The following is a 16713-nucleotide window of genomic DNA, read 5'->3' as shown; positions in this document are numbered from 1 at the left end:
GCAAGTTGGCGGACAACATTTTCAGCATTTACTTGACTAATACCGTAAGTTTTGAAGTAAAATTAAATCGATTTTCGCATTTCTCGTCAAAAATATTGTTCGTATTTTCAAAGCTGCATATTTTCTAAAATAATGAATCGATTTTCAAAAAGTAAGAATCGATGTATAGAGAATTAAAAGCCCTTTCTAATGACCCCCCACTTGACCCCCATTCCCATTTGAAAAAATTTAGGGGATAGCACCCCCACTTAGGGGGTTGAAGATTTTGGAATGCTTTTTGAGCCAAAAGTTCTCCCCCTCAGAAACAAATTTGACCTATTTTTGGATTTTGCCGAAAAATTCTTTACTACCCTGTAATGCCTTGCGGTACGTTTTCGATGGGCTACCCTGTATAATCCGCATACCGTATAATCCGGTTAATCCAGTAATACTATAACGTTTAAAGATTACATATTTGTAGCTAACCCAATGAGAATTGTTTTGGAAACGACTATTTTTGTATGATTATTTTTCTATTGGATTAAAATAAAGAATGTAATCCTACCTCCTTGACTGTTTTTGTACTTGAGTTGGTACAGCCTATATATTTTCGTGTGAGCTCTTAGAACGTTATGACCACACAAATATTCTGTGATTCCAACTGGTACGGTCTGACCATACAAGGTCACTGTTGCATTAGGAAAATGGGCGCAAAAGGTCAGCGGTTCATTAATTGTGATCCAAGTTTTGACTCTATCGCCAAAATGTTGAAACGCCAGGTCTGCTAATTCGGTTATGTAATCTACTATCTCGGCGTTGTTCCAACTTCCCAAATAATATATGAGATTGGGTATATCCCAGTGGTACATGGTCACCTGAAAAAGTAAAGTATTCAATTAAATTTGAAGAATGAACTATTGAAAAATATTAGTTTCACAAGAAATGCGCTAAGGGAAAGTAATTGGTAGAAGTTATAAGTTCATTTTCTTTGTGTCCATAATGCGTCATTTGTTATTGTTATTCATATATTATATCTGTTCATAAAGGGTAGATGTATACTCCGTATTTTAATTTGTTTTAACTATCCATTACTTTCTTGGTCTTTTCAATGATTGATTATCGCACAGCTCACAAATCATTGTCATCTTCATAATCAACTTTATTGTTGACTTTAGCTTATCAGATTCAGTATTTTCTAATTTCGTTCTTTAATAGAGAAAATTCTTGTACCTATGATCTCAATGTTGAGAACCATTTCTAGTACAATATTTTCATTTCCAGTGCATTTATGTTGTAATACAATGTTGTTGTTCTAAATAGGTACAATTAAGATGTGTGGTCTGCTCTAAAGTTTTCCATGGTAATGTTTCAAATTCGTTTGTATATACGTATATCACACTACAACACCAAGGAATACTGACTCCTTGAATAAGTCATCAAATGTTAAATGTGTCAATGGAGAGGAAATAATACTAGTACATTCAAACACAGTTAACGACAAATCCCTTTACAGTGATACAAAATCAATTAAATAATAACTGATAATATTGCAGGAAACTACAGGAAAGACCCTCAAAAATCAAAAAACATATTAAGCATTTTTTTAAGAAAGAGATGGATAGAATTTTCGATTTGATCTTATGACGCATTTGCGGACCTATGTTCATATGAACTTTTCTTCATAGTTTAACATGTAGAATCACCCCTAGAATTATTCGAACGGTATTTCCGGACATCCTGTAGAAGTATTTACATTCTTCTCTTATTTTGTAATACAATTTAAATTAAAATAATTGGCAATTAATTTGTTCTTTTTCTTTTAAACACTAATATATGATTCCAATTGTATCTGAGTTATATGTAGAAAAATACCTACGTTTTATTATTTTGAACAAATGAAATTCGTAATATTTCTTTATAAACTGTTAATAATGTTTTTAATAATATTATAAAATAGTTATTATAAACGACTGCGGGTAGGTCTGAGTTAATGGTTTTCTATTTTATGTTTTAGTGTTATTTTCTATTACACAGGGTGTAACTTTAAGTGGGGGGGGGGCAGTTTTTTACGTGTTTTCCTGAATACCAACCTGAAATTCTTTTTTTTTAATTAAATAGTGAATTATAATCAGTTTTTTAAAATGCACTTTAATACTTGTGTACGTCGCCACTGTATGTATTATAAATACATGAATTGTAGGCAACCTACAATGCATGTGAAGGGAGATAGTGTGGGTCAACGGTGACAAAGCGAAGGGCGTCAGTTGTTTCGCATTTGGTGACAGTACATCCAACTGAATTTGAATGTTTCTCGTCGCTGGAAGCCATCAACAGATTATTTATTTTTGTGTGTTTCATTTATCATTATTGATTACAGCTTGAGTTTTTTGCTAGGTTACTTTGTTAAGTACTGTTTGTGTGGCGAACACCCATTCAACAAAAGTAACTCGCGGCGAATGGTGTGGAATTATGCGTGCGCTGCGACTAAAGCGTGCCGTTACAATGAACACGAATTGATTTTCCAGCAAGACGGAGCTCCTCCACATTACTCGCTCATTGTGCGCAATTACCTAAATGAGACGTTTTCAGGATGCTGGATAGGACGAAGAAGTGCAATTGAGTGGCCCCCTCGGTCACCCGACTTAAATCCTTTAGATTTCTTTCTCTGGGGGCACATTAAAAGCAAAGTTTACAGCACTCCACCTGATACCTTGGAAGATCTGCGAGGACGAATCATTAATGTATGTCGCGAAGTAACACCGCAAGTGCTCCAGAATGTTCGACAACGGTTTGAAGACAACCTGTATCATTGTATGCAAGTTGGCGGACAACATTTTCAGCATTTACTTGACTAATACCGGAAGTTTTGAAGTAAAATTAAATCGATTTTCGCATTTCTCATCAAAAAGATTGTTCGTATTTTCAAAGCTGCATATTTTCTAAAATAATGAATCGATTTTCAAAAAGTAAGAATCGATGTATAGAGAATTAAAAGCCCTTTCTAATGACCCCCCACTTGACCCCCATTCCCATTTGAACAAATTTAGGGGATATCACCCCCACTTAGGGGGTTGAAGATTTTGGTATGCTTTTTGAGCCAAAAGTTCTCGCCCTCAGAAACAAATTTGATCTGTTTTTGGATTTTGCCGAAAAATTCTTTACTACCCTGTAATGCCTTGCGGTACGTTTTCGATGGGCTACCCTGTATAATCCGCATACCGTATAATCCGGTTAATCCAGTAATACTATAACGTTTAAAGATTACATATTTGTAGCTAACCCAATGAGAATTGTTTTGGAAACGACTATTTTTGTATGATTATTTTTCTATTGGATTAAAATCAAGAATGTAATCCTACCTCCTTGACTGTTTTTGTACTTGAGTTGGTACAGCCTATATATTTTCGTGTGAGCTCTTAGAACGTTATGACCACACAAATATTCTGTGATTCCAACTGGTACGGTCTGACCATACAAGGTCACTGTTGCATTAGGAAAATGGGCGCAAAAGGTCAGCGGTTCATTAATTGTGATCCAAGTTTTAACTCTATCGCCAAAATGTTGAAACGCCAGGTCTGCTAATTCGGTTATGTAATCTACTATCTCGGCGTTGTTCCAACTTCCCAAATAATATATGAGATTGGGTATATCCCAGTGGTACATGGTCACCTGAAAAAGTAAAATATTCAATTAAATTTGAAGAATGAACTATTGAAAAATATTAGTTTCACAAGAAATGCGCTAAGGGAAAGTAATTGGTAGAAGTTATAAGTTCATTTTCTTTGTGTCCATAATGCGTCATTTGTTATTGTTATTCATATATTATATCTGTTCATAAAGGGTAGATGTATACTCCGTATTTTAATTTTTTTTAACTATCCATTACTTTCTTGGTCTTTTCAATGATTGATTATCGCACAGCTCACAAATCATTGTCATCTTCATAATCAACTTTATTGTTGACTTTAGCTTATCAGATTCAGTATTTTCTAATTTCGTTCTTTAATAGAGAAAATTCTTGTACCTATGATCTCAATGTTGAGAACCATTTCTAGTACAATATTTTCATTTCCAGTGCATTTATGTTGTAATACAATGTTGTTGTTCTAAATAGGTACAATTAAGATGTGTGGTCTGCTCTAAAGTTTTCCATGGTAATGTTTCAAATTCGTTTGTATATACGTATATCACACTACAACACCAAGGAATACTGACTCCTTGAATAAGTCATCAAATGTTAAATGTGTCAATGGAGAGGAAATAATACTAGTACATTCAAACACAGTTAACGACAAATCCCTTTACAGTGATACAAAATCAATTAAATAATAACTGATAATATTGCAGGAAACTACAGGAAAGACCCTCAAAAATCAAAAAACATATTAAGCATTTTTTTAAGAAAGAGATGGATAGAATTTTCGATTTGATTACACCTCAAAACCCTAAATGCAAAGTTTCATTATTATATTTTATACAGGGTGTTCACAAAATAGGTGCAAACTTCGAAAAATTTCACTCATTGCAGTGTCCTGTATTAAGAGCGGAAAATATTTTATATAATAGGTATTTTTTCATAATTTTATTTACCGAAGGTATATCCATGCAGTTTCATCGATTTCACTCATACAGGGTGCTCACAATAAGACAGCCAAATTGCACATTATTTTTAATATACCAGGAATGAGTTTCACAACGAAATAAAATTTAAATATGTATTACTATTTTTTATTAGCCCACCATCATTTGCACTGTTCAATTCGTCTCCTCTTATTTCCAAAAGAACAGAGAAGATTTATGTAATAGAATTAGACAAGCATGTCGACAAATAATACCACAACAGTTGAGGAGAGTTTGAAGGTGGGTTAATAGAAAATAGTAATATTTAAATTTGATTTCGACTCATTCCTCGTATATTAAAAATAATGTAAAATTTGGCTGTCTTATTGTGAGCATCCTGTATGAGTGAAATCGATGAAACTGCATGGATATACCTTCGGTAAATAAAATTATGAAACAATACATTCAAAATATTTTCCGCTGTTAATACAGGACACTGCAATGAGTGAAATTTTTCGAAGTTTGCACCTATTTTGTGAACACCCTGTATAAGATGCAATAATGAAATTTGTATTTAGGGTTTTGAGGTTTGATCAAATCGAAAATGCTATCCATTTTTTTCTTAAAAAAATGCCTAATATGTTTTTTGATTTTTGAGGGACTTTTCTTAATAATAGTAGGCCGTGGAAAACATCACGTCAAAAAATATAATATCAAAAAGTAGGCCTTTTTGAGTACTATCACATAAAAAAAAGAATTTTGAAAATCGGCCATCGCCATCCTAAATACGGAGATGTACCGGCTTTAAGTGAAACACACTGTATATAATTTTAATAATTACAGTTAAGAACGTGTATACCCAGAAATGTTTGCATTGTATCATTATAAAATGGAAATGTGAGAAAATTTTACACCAATAAAATCTAAAGTACACATGTAAAGGATGTCTTTTTTAATTTTGATTTAACACTTATGTTAGTTAAACGTGTTTACACCTACAAAAAAAATAAACATCAAATGTCTTCTTTACTACTGGTTAAAGTTATTTTAATTTTAACAAACGTTTTTAGCAAAATACTTGTCTTACAATCTCTTCATATTCGCACTGAGTGTTATCAAGTGTGAAATATCATTTTTTATTTGAATATGTTTGATGAAATAATATATTTCCATTAGAATGAAACAGCGAAAGAAAGACAGTGTAAGAAAAGAAACTAGATATAAAGGCGGGCGTCTATTAATGTTTTAGTTAATTTATTTATTTTTAAATTCCTTACCCACGGTTCTATTCCTTCTGCTAGCAAACCATCAATAAGGTTGTTATAATACTCAATTCCAGCTGGATTCACTTCATTAGCGAAACCATTCGGTAACAATCTAGGCCAAGATATGGAAAACCTATAGTAGTTCACTCCTAGTTCTTTCAGAGCTGCAATGTCGTCTTGGTATTTGTGGTAGGAGTCGCAGGCGACGTCACCAGTGCTTCCATCTAGTATAAAATTCGTGTTATGGACTATATAGTCCCATCTACTTTCACCTTTCCCATCCTCATTCCACGCCCCTTCGATCTGATACGCAGAAGTAGCCGCTCCAAAAAGGAAGGAGTCTGGAAAAGTCAGTGTGCTAATCTCTTGACATGTGGTCCTGCAAGCAAGATTATTCACAAAATAATCGCTGTTTTAAAACTAAACCGTATATATTTCGTATTTATTAAAAGATTTACATAATATGTAACCAAAATATTTGACGAAATTCGAATTTCGTCATGTAAATTCCATTCGTTCTGTTTCATTCACATTTAACACGATTAATTAAATATTTTAATAATACGTTGACGTTTTGACACTTTCAGCAATAATTAACGTTTTAGCATTTATTTAAGAAAAGAAAGGTACACTGTAGTTACACATAGTAGCCATTTATATAGGGTGATCCATTAAGGGTACGGAGCGGCTCTATGTGGGAAACTAATGGTGCTACGATGATGGGGTAAAAAATGTAGTAACAAATAAGGCCAAAAGAAATTGATTTAAAATATTTTCAAGTTTGTAACTTCACCGCTAGGGGGCGCAACTTCTATAGTGTTACAGAAAATTGTCGTTTTTTCGAAATTTCGCTTATATAACTTAAGTTGAAAATACACGTTTTAGTAACACTGTTAAACCCTTCATAAGTTTTGTTTGAACTTTTTTTTTATTATTACATAGCAACGCCAGTATGAAGGACGCCATATCGAAATTTTTAAATTGTCCTAACTTCTAAATGCCTCAATCGATTTCTATAAACGAGGGGTATTGTTAAAGAACTTTTAATAAATTTTATATTTACGATTTGGGAATAAAAATATTATTTTCCTGTGCAAGATAGAGACGCTAATTAGAAAAGTTTTGTAAATGTCTCCGTTTACTAAAAAAATTAAATGCAACGATATAGTCGTTTTCCATGATTTGATAGGTCATTTATTAAGGAAATCAAATACACAAACCGGAGGTCGATATCTTTTTTCGCTTTCATGTTATTGGTAAAATAGTGAAGTTGTGCTAGAACATCCTCCTTTATGTAGGTAGTTCTCTAAATGACATTGACATAGCCCAAAATTAAATTGTAAAACTATACCAAGCGTGTCCTAAAAAAGTATTTGCTTTATTTTTGAATTTATTTAATATGTAAGTACAATTTTTGATTTTCTTTAATTTCATATATCTGAGTATTTATAAAGATTATTGTTTCCATAACGAGGCAGGCTATGCACTATGAAAATAGACGAATGAAAAATTATGTCAAACGATATGTGACAGCTCTTGCTTCGCGCAAAATTAGTGAGACAAGTACTTGTGTTCCATATCTCCAGGGTCTCTAACTAATTCCCTTAGACTTATTTGGGGATTTACATGGACACAAGCTAACACAGTCAATAATATTATCTTCCGCTCTTGCACGGCGATATTTTCATACAGAATGTAGCGGCATCTGGCTAAATGCTGAAATACTTCTCTGGAGTTGCGTATTCTGCGAGAGTATCGCAAAGCATATTCTCTTGAAGCTATGAGGCATTTTCCAAATATTGAAAATAAAATAAAAAATATAAACATATCATACGCTTCCACATCCGTAAGACATTTTCCTTGTTCACAAGTACTCTTCCAACACAAATGACACTAATTTTGTACGAAGCGAGAGCTGTCACATATCGTTTGACATAATTTTTCATTTGTCTATTTTCATAGGACATAAATTTTCTGTAATACTATTGCAGGTGCGCCCCCTAGCGGTGACGTTACAAACTTGAAAATATTTTAAATCAATTTCTTTTGGTCGTATTTGTTAATAGATTTTTACACTATAATCGTAGCACTTCTAGTTTCCCATGTACAGCGTACCGTTAATAGATCACCGTGTATAGTCTCTAATTCTCAGAAAGGTAGAAAAAATGAAATAGCTTGGAAAAAGAAATTAGGAGCAGAAATTGCTACACATATGTTTGTGGTAAATCAAAAACTAAAGCTGCTTGACATTATTTAATGAAATCGCTTTAATTCTAAAAAATGTTTCTCTAAGACTTAAGCATCCTATATCCTGTAAAGTGTTTGTAGACACATGTGCATAATTATCTACTATATTTGATAATACAGCCCCATAAAAAACAGATTTCAGTACTAGAGACGTGAGTACATAGGTCTTGTGCATTTTTTGATGCTGAATCCGAATTCGCTGCTCAAAAACCGATTTACCAAGGCATTTTTTTAGCAAATCTCTGAAATATTCCCTAAACTAGGGTAAAGCTTTATAATGAAATGCTACAATTTGTAAATATTTTGAGAAAACATCTATATCACTACATCACTACATGACTACATATTATAAAACAAGTCCTCCGCCGCGTCTGTCTATCTGTCTGTTCGCGATAAACTGAAAAACTACTGCACCGATTCTCAAGCTGTATTCACCAATGGATAGAGTGGTTCTCGAGGAAGGTTTTAGTATATAATTTGTTAATTTGTAATATTTGTTGGAGGTGTCGGAAAAAATGAGCCGTCTGGGAGCTTTCAACGAAAACGCTGCTTAAACCCTTTGAGATATAACAAAATAATGTTTGGTGGAATTGTGTATCTTATATAGGTCTACAGAAAAGTCCGCGATGGCATATGTCTATCTCTTAAGGATAACATACTATATTCATTTTAATACTTTAAAAAATGGGCAATTATAAAGCGATAATTGGAAAGCTATTTACACAAATACGGTATTAATCCTTATTATTTTAAATACGTTAGTTGGCTTAAGCATTTCATGAAGATTATTTTTTCTCTTTACACCATGCAAATTAAATGAATACCTGAAGAGATATAGCAAAATCAAATTAATGCCCAACGAAATTAATTTCGTGTCGCCGTGATTCGACCGGGCCGCGCGGGCGCCCCGTGACCCCGCGCCTCGCGTCCGAGCCGGGGGGTTCCGAAAGATTATGTAGTGTATCAATGTATGGTGGAATTGTGTATCTTATATATGCCTACAGAAAAGTCCGCGTTGGCATATGTCTATATGTTAAAGATAACATACTACCTATATCCATTTTAATACTTTAAAAAATTTGCAATTATAAAGCGGTAATGTAAAAGCTATTTACACAAATACGGTATTAATNTTGAGACTAGATTCTTTAATAGCTTCGTTAACCCACTGTTTTCCGGTTCCTTTAGGTACACATTTGGAAACTCGTGGACAATTTGCATTAAAATGATACATAAGAACTCTATGAAAGTTGTTAAATTTCGCCTCGGTGCCACGAGCCTGGTAGGTATCAATCCACGATTCATTTGACAAGGCAGTAGCAAAACTGTTCATATTTACACTACCGCATAATCTAGTATCAAAATAAATGTCACTATTTACAATGGTGTTATGTTTAATTGAAAAAAGAACCGTACGATGATCAGAAATTGTGTTGTCGTGTACAGATGAATTACAGTACACATTGTTAATGTATACGTGGTCAAGAATGGCCCGACTTGTACGACTTATTCTAGTTGGCTCAAATACTCTGGAACTAAGACCACACGAATCAAGCAATTGTGCAATACAGTCCAGTTCACTTCTTGACATAGAGTTAGTGTTAAAATCACCCATCAAAAATACGTCATAATAGATTTTTACCCTATAATCGTAGCACTTCTAGTTTCCCATGTACAGCGTACCGTTAATAGATCACCCTGTATAGTCTCTAATTCTCAGAAAAGTAGAAAAAATTAAATAGCTTGGAAAAAGAAACTAGGAGCAGAAATTGCTACAAATATGTTTGTGGAAAATCAAAAACTAAAGCTGCTTGTCATTCTTTAATGAAATCGCTTAGCGAAATTAATTTTTAATTCTAAAAAATGTTTCTCTAACACTTAAGCATCCTATATCCTGTAAAGTGTTTGTAGACAGATGCGCATAATTATCTACTATATTTGATAACACAGCCCCATAAGAAACATATTTCAGTACTAGAGACGTGAGTACATAGGTCTTGTGCATTTTTTGATGCTGAATCCGAATTCGCTGCTCAAAAACCGATTTACCAAGGCATTTTTTTAGCAAATCTCTGAAATATTCCCTAAACTAGGGTAAAGCTTTATAATGAAATGCTACAATTTGTAAATATTTTGAGAAAACATCTATATCACTACATCACTACATGACTACATATTATAAAACAAGTCCTCCGCCGCGTCTGTCTATCTGTCTGTTCGCGATAAACTGAAAAACTACTGCACCGATTCTCAAGCTGTATTCACCAATGGATAGAGTGGTTCTCGAGGAAGGTTTTAGTATATAATTTGTTAATTTGTAATATTTGTTGGAGGTGTCGGAAAAAATGAGCCGTCTGGGAGCTTTCAACGAAAACGCTGCTTAAACCCTTTGAGATATAACAAAATAATGTTTAGTGGAATTGTGTATCTTATATAGGTCTACAGAAAAGTCCGCGATGGCATATGTCTATCTCTTAAGGATAACATACTATATCCATTTTAATACAATGGGCAATTATAAAGCGGTAATTGGAAACCTATTTACACAAATACGGTATTAATCCTTATCATTTTAAATAAGTTAGTTGGCTTGACCATTTTATGAAGATTATTTTTTCCCTTTACACCATGCAAATTAAATGAATACCTTAGGAGATATAGCAAAATCAAAATAATGCGCAACGAAACGAGGTAGATAGATATATCGTGAATTATTTTAAAATTAATATTAGGGTCACATTAGATGAAAGATGATTGATTTTTTGTTTGTTACGATTTAACTCAAAAACTACTCAACCAATTTTACCGAAAGCTACATCTCCTGGGAGTAACATAGGCTATTTTATATTTACCCGTGCGAAACCGGGGCGGGTTGCTAGTTTTAAAATGATATTTTGAACATTGGTAAGAAATATGTGCAAATTAAATCCACATCCATCCCTACGAGGGGGTTAATTCAGATCAATTAATTAAGATCAAATAACGAATGTTAGTGCAGAACAATGTGAAAAACCATAGCCAAAAACATAATATAACTTATCCCTCAAAGGGTTACTTACTCTTTTAACTCGCATATTTCTCTATTCAATATTTTTTCTGATTTTTGTCACCGCGGGTTTTTGAGGTCACTGATTGCGAATTTGAAGTCCGAATCCGAAAATTCGTGAACAAAAGATGCGAATCCAATATAGGAATGTAAAAATCGGAAAAGCAACCAGAATTTGAAGATTATGAATGAAACTTGTTACTCGGTGGTTTTCTAAGTCGTCGATCACGAATATAAGGTTTTAATTAGGAGCGTTAACCTATAATTATATCAATTTTATTACATTAGAAAGTTTTTTTGATTTATCAATGTACATAGTTTACCAGTTTATGCAAGATATAAAAGTGAGATTTCAACAAATTTGAAGTGATTTTACTGCTACAATAATGAACAGCAAAATTTTGTAAAATATTTGTAGTTTTATAGACTGCATATTTTCTTTAAGAGAAATTTTTCGCATGTTTGCATTTTGTTCATTTATTGTTTTTTATACAGAACGAGAGATAATTGCTATAAAAGTGAATTATAGATTACTGGAATGAAAGTAAAGTAATAAAAATATGATTCCATAGATATAAAATACAATATAAATCGATATAGGTACTGTGATAAAGGAATAATATAATTTAAGAATGTGAAAACAATCAAATAATCTCAGAGGGAAGTTTTGTTTGTAAACAATAATGCCACTTTACTATTGGTTGGTTCAAATTCAAGGTCTCACGAAGTTACCTCATATTCTTCACTTTAGATCGTTTAAAGAAAGATTCATTTTCGTGAAAAATACTTTTTTACTTTTTTTTATCAGTCATGTCTAATTTCTAATGATATATTACAATAACTCTTCGAAAATAACTTAAAATCTTATATGTATTACATATTATTTTATATCGCAACCAGTCAAATCAGTCAGCAGTACAAAATAACAAAGTGCCCTACAATCTAGCAAAATAAATACAAATATTTTAATTACTTACTTGCATCAAACAGTGCGGGATCTCTGTTTGTTAATACATTTTTTGTCCGTCCAATTTTAAAATTAATAGGCATTACCTCTTTGTTTAATTCTCGAATATAAATTTTGATATATCACTGTAGGAAAGCAGTTACTACAGGAATAAAGCATAATCTGCTTAGGTTTTTTTCAAAGTTTGAACGTTTTCCTTATTGGGGGGGGGTTGCCCTTTCAAAAGACGTACAAAAAAAACAGTGGACCGATCATGGAGGAGGGCCAGGATGAAACCTTTTCTAATCGCTATATTACGTTGTTGTGAACAAAAAACATTAATGATATTTTTCTGTATCGATGGTCAGTAATTTGTTATTAACAAAGAACTTGCAAAATTGCGAAAACTTAAATAATCGATATGAAAACTTTGGTGTTGTATTTTGGGCAAAAATAAGCACTTTTTAACTCTTTTTTCGAAAAAAGCTTTGTTTTCGAGCTACGAGCGATTTAATGTCGAAAAATAACCAAAAGTCGCCCTTTTCAATTTATGTTCTCTCGGATTGTGTTAGAGCTTTTTTAATTTTTCTTGTTCGAGGTTACTCACCGAAAGTTATATTTCCATATTATCTATTTTTCATCCCGGCGACTTTTTTCCCTCATAAGATACGCAACTGAAAACTCGTGAAATTTATCGTTTCAACATACGCCGAGCCATGAGCCAGCGAGCTTGCGAGCAGCCGGCAATGAAAATATCGATTTGTAAACTATTGATTCAGCAACTGTATACTTTTTAATTAATGGTAATATCGTATATTATTATCTAAGATTACCAATACAAACCTCACATTTAAATGAAAAATAAATAAATTTAATTTTGTTACAAGAAATGCATATTATAATATTATATAAAAAAATACATTTATACATAATTATAAAATTTTATAACTACAGTAACTATTACATAAACAATAAATTTTCAATACGTCTCACCGTTAGTCCCTGCCTCCATATCGTCGATTCGTATTTCTAAATTTTGACTTTTTGTAAAAAGTTTAGTTATTTTCTGAACAGACCTAGTATATAATCACTTATTTTTTAGTTAGTCTGCGTTAAATTTTTTTATGTATTACTAGTCTGTAATATTGTAATAATCATCTTATTTTAAAATACTTGTATTACATGAGACGAAACACCCTAGGGCAAATTTAAAAAATTACCAGAAGTAAACTATTTCTTAATAGAAATTACAAGTAACATCTATTAACGTCAATACATATTAAATGTCAAATAAATATAATATGTAAAAAAAATCTAATTAAATAACATAGTAGCAGGACGCTAAACTTTTATTAACTAATAATGTTAACGGACATACTAATATTTGGAATAGGGACATATTTTTCTTTGGATTTACTTGTGAGAGTACATTATGACCCGTCTAACTATAGACCCATCTCCTTAACTCCAATTATATCCAAGATTTTGGAAAAGATCCTAAAGTATCAAATTAACGACTATTTTGAATCAAACAACTTATTTCACTCCTGTCAATTTGGCTTTTGTAATAAAAGGTCCACCTCACTAGCAATAAACAACTTAATGCACTCAGTTCTGAGTGGCTTTGAGAATAGAGACATTACTAATGGTACTTTATATGACCTTACTAAGGCTTTTGACTGTGAGAGCCACAACATTTTAATTCAAAAACTTTCGCGCTATAACTTTGATCCAAATAGTATCTCCCTTATTAAATCATACCTGAGTAACAGATCTCAATTTGTCTCTTTTAATGGAAGTAAATCTTCATGCTTAACCATGAATCACGGAGTCCCACAAGGAATCTGTCCTTGAGCCTGTACTGTTTCTCATTTATATAAACGATCTACCAAATAGTGATAGCATTTGCAAGTTTATCCTCTTTGCGGATGATACTACGATCCTAAATAGTGCAGGTCAGGCCTGTGTCCTTCGTAATAATATTCAAACAATATAGGATAACATTAAGCAGAGGTATTTGGTAAATAAAATGTATCTCAATCAAAACAAAACTCAATCTATTTTGTTTACTTTGCGTTATGTGCATAATGAGTTCACCAATTGCGCCTCGCAAGTGTTTCTCGGAGTGAACATTGATTGCCAAATGTCTTGGAGGCAACATGTTGATGAGTTATCTAAAAAACTGTCTAAAAATTTGTTCCTGATTAGAAGCCTTGTTAATTCTGTTTCGATAAAAACATTGCTGTCAGCCTATTATGCTATTTTGGACTGGGGTCATTCTTGTCAAGCAGATAAAATTTTTAAATTACAGCGCAAATGTATTCGCATTATGGCTGGGTTACCATATACCTTCTTAAAATGAAGGCTTTTTACTCATTTGATGGTTATTTTAATGATGATTTTGTTGCTCTTGTTAGTCCCTAGGAATACCATGTAATGTGTGTGATGTGTATTATATTTCTTTATGTATTTTGTAATAGTGCCTCTTTTTGTATCTATAGTATTTATTTGTAGTATTTTTTTCTAATGATTTATTCACATATCTGTGCTTTAGTTTTAACCCATTTTTAATTACTTATATTTTTGGTGTCATATTTCTTTTGTGACTTGTGTAAACATTTATCTTATGTTCTGGCATCAATAAATTTTTTATTATTGAGGATTTTTTTAAGAAGTAAATTAAAGCTGAAAACGTGATTGAACAAATATTTAATATTATTATTTGTACAATGCAAATATGAAACAAAATGAAAAAAGTAATATATTACTATTATCCTTACCATTTCAGTAAAACTTGCAGGCACCCAACCACTATCCACAGAGGCGGCATAATTGTTATTGAAATTATAAAATACATAAGTAACTTTTTATATATATCTAGATAAGGAAACATAATCTTTCAATACCTCCAATGAAATTAGTTTATTGATATACGATTACACAATATGGTTAATACTTAACAGGTGTTCTGTTTTAAAATATTAAAAAGAATGTACTCATAAAATTTAACTTTAAATTAAAATATCAAATAGAGTACATAAATGAGCTTAAAATTCTGTTAAAAATAAAAATAAATGGCAGTCTTTCAAAATTATTTTCACAAAGTTGTTATCTATTAATCAAGGTTCCAGACCTTCCATTACAACAATAAATAAATAATAAATAAATAAACCAAGAGGGTATAGAATAAGCATAAATGAATGAAAGTTATGTCTATCATCTGGTAGCATTTGCTAGAAAGAAAACGACTTAATGTATTAGGTATCTTTCATAATGCAGTTTTTTATAATTTTTTTCAAATATTTTCTCGAAACTCTTGATTTTAATATCCTATAACCTACATTTTCCGTAAACAAGGATAAAAATGGATAATTTTCAACAAAATATGTGTGCTATGATTCTATATTGTTGACCATTGATATCGATTTAATAGATTTATTAATTGATTTTTTATTTTATTAGCATGTAGTTAATAAATTTATTAAACCTAGATAAAACCAAAATAAGGATTTTATGACTATTTAATAAAAGAGGGGAAGTTATTTATTCTACTTGTTGATTATAATTCTTTACGAAATAAGTTATTAGTGGCTTTCAAGTACTTTTAGTTTATCTACAGTGACTACAATTTTTTGTGGTGTAGTATTATTTATATCATCATGATCACTTATTTATTAAATATTAATAATAATAGATCTTTCAATAGTGATAGTGGCTCCAGTTTGAGCTAGGTATTTACTAGTTTTTTGTTCTAATAATTTCCTCTTTCTGCCTTTTTCTATCACCATCGGTCATAGTTTGGTCTCTTAGCCTCTTTCTGTTTTCACTTAGTGGTTCTGTAACTTAAATAATTAAATTCAATAGTTCACTGATTTTCGATGGTCCAATTTACCACATGTCTAAAAATATTTTGAGGTTATAAATGTTTTTTTATGTTAGATATTTAAAATTCAAAAGAGTGTTCAATTGACAAGTATTCTTCATTGTGATAAAAGGTTTAACTAATGTAATACATCATTATATTTTAATAACGTTCTGAAACCTGTAAACAGCAGCCAATAATAGGTAAACATTGATTTATAAGTACAGGTTGATGATTTTTACTGGGAAAAATCATTAATAGTCAGTAATACCCAATCTGAAATCATTCAAGTAGCTGTTTTTATTTTAATTTTCTATTTTTATATAAAAATATACCTCGTTAAACAATAACCATAAAAAATAAATCAAATAACAGATCAAAATTGACAGATAAAAGTTGCGGAAGTAAATGAAGATTACGGAACCCTTTAATGTTATTGGTGTTCTCGGTATCTCTAATCACTAATCACTTATTATAAGTATTGTAAGTAGACATACTGTATATATATATATATATATATACCGTAAGTTGCTACTACCATCAGTAAAAAAGCAATATTAAATTGAATCGCATCTAAGTCACAATAAAATGTGTATTGAAGACTTGAATGGTATATATTGTTATCATTCATACAATACTTTTGACGAACGTTTATTGTCGTTTGAAGAATTCACTGGTAATGTAGATCCTGCAGAACTCGCTTTGGCTGGTTTCTATTACACAGGCGAGAGTGATATTGTGCGATGTTTTTGGTGTAATCTGGAAATTTATAAATGGAAAGTAGGGGATGTAGCAATTAAAGACCATT

At 31.7% G+C, this 16713-nt stretch overlaps 1 protein-coding gene across 1 annotated transcript in view; it reads right to left on the bottom strand.

The window, feature by feature from the left end:
- LOC108906602 (myrosinase 1) overlaps positions 1-14873 on the bottom strand; it is a 32835-nt gene extending 17962 nt beyond the window's left edge. The window contains exons 1-3 of the mRNA XM_018709906.1: positions 14824-14873; positions 5817-6183; positions 3339-3648 (exon numbers count right to left, since the gene is read on the bottom strand). Coding sequence (XP_018565422.1) covers positions 3339-3648; positions 5817-6183; positions 14824-14873 — 727 coding nt within the window. The remainder of the gene's footprint in view (positions 1-3338; positions 3649-5816; positions 6184-14823) is intronic.
- Between the last annotated feature and the right edge of the window lie 1840 nt (positions 14874-16713).

This window comes from Anoplophora glabripennis, unplaced genomic scaffold (assembly GCF_000390285.2).
Source record: "Anoplophora glabripennis isolate ALB-LARVAE unplaced genomic scaffold, Agla_2.0 scaffold278, whole genome shotgun sequence".
Taxonomy (NCBI): Eukaryota; Metazoa; Arthropoda; class Insecta; order Coleoptera; family Cerambycidae; genus Anoplophora; species Anoplophora glabripennis.
Note: the sequence above shows the minus strand (reverse complement) of the source record. Positions and strands in the feature narration are given on the sequence as shown.